General features: G+C 39.4%; 1 protein-coding gene across 1 annotated transcript; it reads left to right on the top strand.

Annotated features, from left to right (window-relative positions):
* Positions 1-264: 264 nt before the first annotated feature.
* fxyd6 (FXYD domain containing ion transport regulator 6) lies at positions 265-3,822 on the top strand (the record flags this gene model as incomplete). Its single annotated transcript, XM_079166937.1, has 6 exons — positions 265-313; positions 1,742-1,777; positions 1,920-1,994; positions 2,289-2,325; positions 2,431-2,480; positions 3,785-3,822. The coding sequence occupies 6 exons, from the start codon at positions 265-267 to the stop codon at positions 3,820-3,822; spliced, it is 285 nt and encodes a 94-aa protein (XP_079023063.1).
* Positions 3,823-5,568: the final 1,746 nt, after the last annotated feature.

The following is a 5,568-nucleotide window of genomic DNA, read 5'->3' as shown; positions in this document are numbered from 1 at the left end:
ATAAAAAACTGTATCTGTAGGCCTTTTATCTCAGTTAAACTCCAGGGGTTTGGATATAGCCAGTATTGTCTGATGTGACTCCCCTTTTACACATATGATATTGAATGTGTGCTAGTGTGTGTGTGTATAAACGTTACGTGTACATGTGTTGATCGTTTCAGGGGAATATATGCTGGTGTAGCTTCCTGAAACAGACCTCTTTCACTGCATTTTTTTTCATTCCCTCTCACCCTCCCTCTTTATTACTCTATGTCAACAGTCGCCATGGAAACTATTTTGCTCTTCCTCTCTTCACTCCTGGTGTGTGTGGCTGGTAAGTACCCCCCCCCCCCCCCCCCCCCCCCCACCCCCCCCCCCCAAACTCACACAAGCACCCACATACTCGCATACAAACACACGGGCTTGAACACACCAATTGTCCATCGGGAGGCAGTGTCGCGGCAGGGAGTGACGTCACATGGAAAGGCACTCTCTGGGTGTGGGCTCGTAGCTAAACATCAATTACTGCTTTGGAGCTTTGTGTGTGGGTTTCACAGGTTTGCTGTGTCACTGACTGTGTGTGTGAGGTCTGCTTATAGTGTATGATTAAATGTAAAACACATAAACACATGCTCACACATAAATGTAAAACACATAAACACATGCTCACACAGCTACACACTATAAATAGATGATGAAGCGTGTGTTGGACAAAGCAAAGATATAGAAATAGTGTTGACATATTTCTCACTCGCAGTCTCCCACTGTACCTAATTTCCTGTATTTCTCCTTTTTCCTTCCTCCCTCTGACTCAAACCACCTCCTCCTCTCTTCGCTGCCTCTCAGCTTTATCAGAGATCAGTGAGCAGCGTGAGTACACTTGATGTCATCTCTAATGGGGTCACACGCAGTCCGAAAAGCCACATCGGTGGCTCCATTGGTTTCCAGATCAAATCAGACCCTTATGGATTGCTCTACAGCGCACAGTCAGATGTGGATCAAACCCAAGAAATACCAGATCCAACTGTGTTGATTCGATTATTTTATAGATTGAAATCATTGTTGAAGAGATGAGAGGGGTTATTTGGAGGGCTGATAAGGAATATGTAATATATTGATGTATGTATATTATGTATATTAATACATAACACAATATATGAACTAGTAATGCATTGAGTGTTTGCTATAGCATTATTTTTTCAAACTTCATAGCCAGACAAGTATTTGACAAATGAACTATGGTTATGGTTGAGGTCTTTTACAAAGTCGGTGAAGGGTGAAAGCTGCAGCAGACAACTCTTTACCTTTAATCAAATGTCCTTCACTCATGTTGCTGATCAGGAGGGAGAGGGTAAGGGTTAAATGAACAGTTTAGACCTCAACCACATTCTTTGGAAATTAACAGCTGAAATCTAAACGCTCACCTTCTTCTACCATACTACAAGATTTCTCTCCGAGCTACTCACAGTCAAGTGTGTTCTAATATGATTGCAGAGGTTAGCTAGTCACACCAAATCCCATTTGATTGGCACCAAGTTCAAGATGAGCCAATCGAAAATAATTTTACAGAAGGAAGAAAGGTATTATGGAGTAAAACTACTCAAAAAATAAATACACATTCTGTATGGAGCATGAGATAAGTGAAAAGGATTAGGATTTAGAAAATGTATTTTTCATCTTGTCTTTTGTTGTGTTTTTAACCAGATTGATCAAATCTGAACACATTGGTTCTAAATATGTGGTTTCCATTACATTTTTACAGATGACAAGGAGACAGTTGAAAACCCTTTTGTTTATGGTAAGTTTAGAAAAATCTGTGTTTTCTGTAAGCACTGGCCAGTGTCTACACATAAATATACCTTTTGCAATGAATGGCACATTGATTCAATGTCTTTCTCCTTCTCCTGTACCTCTCATTCTGTCATCATCATCTTCTGTAGACTATGAGAGCCTGAGGATTGGGGGATTGGCGTTTGCCGTGGTGTTGTTCACACTGGGCATTCTTCTCATCCTTAGTAAGTTGACCTCTGTGTGGGTATAATTGTATTATGTGTACAAGCACTCAATGTATTTGAGCGTTACAATCAAATTAAAAATTATGATCAGTAATTGAATGAATCATTATTTCCACATGGTATTACTTCTTGTTTTCACAGTTTATTTTTATCGACTATAACGTAATATATTATATATACGTATATCTTTGTCATCGGGTAAGAGTGAACCACTGTTAACAGTGATGACACAGACAATGCATCTAACTAATTAGACCTCTGGTCAACACAGCTGATGATTTCTCAAATTTCTAGGTCGACGATGCCGCTGCAGTATCAACCAGAAGCCCCGGTAAGTCAGTGTCCCTCTCTGATTAAAAAAACAGACAAGCAAACAAAGCCTTTTTTCATACAACATGATTTGGTTCGTATGACAACCTGTGGATCCTTTCTTCAGGGCCCCCAGAGACGAGGAGGTGCAGGAGGAGAACCTGATTGTCTCCAAGGGTAAGATGCACATTTTAACTCTGTCACCTCCTCTCACCTCTGGCTCACCTCGAGACACACATCCATAATTGAGTTGCCCTGAAGGAGTGCCCATTGAACAGGGGAGGATGGGGGGCATTTGCTCTGTGTGCACATGTTGAACTGTACTGTGTGTGTGTGTGTGTGTGTGTGTGAGAGAGTGAGAGTGAGAGAGAGAGAACATACTTTAGGTAACTGCTGACCATTCTCCAAGACAGATCACAAGTTTGACTTCATACCTTCCAAGGTTTAAATTCACTTTCATAAAGTGTAGAAATCAACCTGCAAACAGTTGTTAAAAACTTTGTCACCTTTACATTTTGTCAAAATAAGGTTATCATAACATTCAAGGGACATTTCACCCCAAAATCAAAAAATACATATTTGTCTTACCTCTTACCTGTAGTGCTATTGATCAATTTAGATTGTTTTGGTGTGACTGGCCTGGTTTTGGGGATATCTATATATAGCTGTAGCGATGTCTCCCTTCTCTGGAGTATAATCAGACCAAATGGCACTCGGCTTATGGTGCTCAAAGCAGATCTTGTCGTGAGCGGTTTCATGGAACTATTTTCTTTCAACCATAGTTTCGACATGAAACTGTTTACAACAAGATCTGTGGAACATTTTGACTGACAGGGTCATGTTGTATATTCGAAAGAAGGCAGACATCTCTATGGCTGACATTTCCAAAACTAGGCATCTCACACCAAAACAATCTAGATTGATAAATACAGCTAAGAGGAAATAAATGCATTTTTTGAGGTGAACTGTCCCTTTAATTGTAGTTTCAAGCATGTAGTGTTTTAATATCCCTCCCCGTTGCATTTGAGAATGTTACAACTGAAAGAAACTTTCAAATGTGACGTCAACGCTGTCGACCCGAAAGCTGATTGGTTCCGAGATTGCAATAGAATAGAATAGTAGAGTAGACAGAGTGAGGGGATTGAAACCTATAATCCAACAGTATTTGCACAAGTATTCAACTTTTATTTCAAAGGTTGACATTTTAGAGAAGACAGAAAGAAAGATAAGTATTCAGATCTTTTGCTCAAATTAAATTGGATACAACACAAAGAAACAAAGCTCATAGTGTTTTTTAGAAAAATGTCACAATCTTAAATATTGTGAGTATTACCAACTCTTAGTGAGTAGCAGGACTGTCACCAGTCCTTTGAGTGATGGATGTAAGTGAATGACTGAGAGAGAGAAGGCCCGGAATTTGTAGGCAGGTTTAATGTTTTGCACCCGTGCTTTAACTAAATTGCTCACCTTTGACCTTTCAGCTGCAGTGGCTGCCAAAGAGACTCCAGCGGAGAACTGAGGCAACTCCACCGGACTGAGCTGCCTTCTGAAATGACCCTGAGTGATTATTATAAGTGGTTATATGGAAGGGTAACAGGGAAGTTATATGTTAAGAGGAGTAGTGTGTACTGTATATAAAATGTTTAGCCTCTGAGACAAATCTTTCGCCCATTGTGCTCCATTGTGACCGTGCCAGTCCCTCAGTGCTCTTGTTCGTACCTGTCCGTTTCTGTGACAGTCTCTCACTCCGGTTCTTTGTCTTAGCCAGTAGCACCTTCGACACCAGATTGTCTTTGAAGACTGAGAAGAAGTATTGTAATGTTCTGTGGTCTGCTGTTCTTTGTTTTGTATTTATCTATTGCCTTTAGGTTTTAGAATACGTCAATATGTCGTTTATTTTGTCAATTGTCCTGGATAATGTTTGTCATATTTAGATTATAACATATATGCATATATATACTGTATACATATATAATTATATACATACAACTATAGATAGGTTACAGATAAGATATACAGTTAAATATCTTTCATTTAGGTATTGAATGGTTGGTTTGCGTGCACAAGTGAATATATAGTATGTATATCCTGTATATAAATATAAATATATATAAATATATAAATATATATATATATATATATTTGTGTATATATCACAAGTGCACGTGTAGCTCTACATGTTAATGTGATGAGCCTTATATAAGACAATCTCAACTGCCACAGCTCTCTGACTAAGCACAGTAATGGTTTGCAGGTATCGGCATGAGCTCCTCCACTGCAGTGTTTTACCATCCAAAATGGAGAGAGCTCTTGCTTCAGCTGTCTCACTGCCTTTTTCTCCACACATCTACTTCACCGCTACGTCACTGGCTCCGCCAGGATTAACTCCTCTCCAGCAGACTATGATTAGTTCCCCTGCATACATTCTCTAGCTCTACTAAGCCCGGGTCTCTTTCTTTCCTCTTCCTTGTTTGTCTATCAAATTGCTTACTCAGTCTCTCTGATGCCATTATGCTTTGAGTGGCCGTACAAGTATTACATTTCTGAGAAAGAGAGAGAACGCTGAGTTTGAGAGAAGTGAAATGTGACATTATCTATGTGCAAGACTACATTAATAGTAGCTTAACGTAAGCCAAATCACAGCGAGAGAACAAATGACCAATCCTTGTTGTGAATCTCCTGTCAGGTTAGGCTTTAATCAATCTTAAGTCTGAGTGTTTCAAAGACGACTGCTGTACACTTAAATGCTATGTTCATTTTACGCATGAGGCCTTGTTGTGGTGCCACCTGTTGTGCTTTTGGCAGAAACAAATAAAAGTGTCTGACCATTCATGTGAATGTGTTTTTTTTTGTTCAATTAGATGAAGACCAGACTTTAGTGTAAATCTTAATCACTTTTCTTTCAGAATTCTCTTTAATTAAGGTTTAATTTATGCCTGAACATCTTAGCCCAGAAAAGCAGATTTCACAAGAAGCCCTCTAACAGCACTTGAAATCAATCTGATAAATTCCTATCAATGTCAGTCAAGGTTATGAGCTGCTACTTGGGGCTTTGAAACTATAACAGAAAATGTGTTCCTCACCAACAGAGCCAGTAATGTACTGCTCATTCTACTACGATTCCAAAGGTTGGCTGATATACTATTTATTGGCATCAAAGTACAAACTTTATGAGACGATGTAGATCTGAAAATAAGCGGCTATGACTGAAATATGGATGTGGGCGTGGAGAGGTGGTTTGTGTATGTGTGTGTGTGTGTGTTTG

This window comes from Pholis gunnellus (genome assembly GCF_910591455.1).
Source record: "Pholis gunnellus genome assembly, chromosome: 9".
NCBI classification, from domain to species: Eukaryota; Metazoa; Chordata; class Actinopteri; order Perciformes; family Pholidae; genus Pholis; species Pholis gunnellus.
This window is presented reverse-complemented; position numbering and strand designations above follow the sequence as displayed.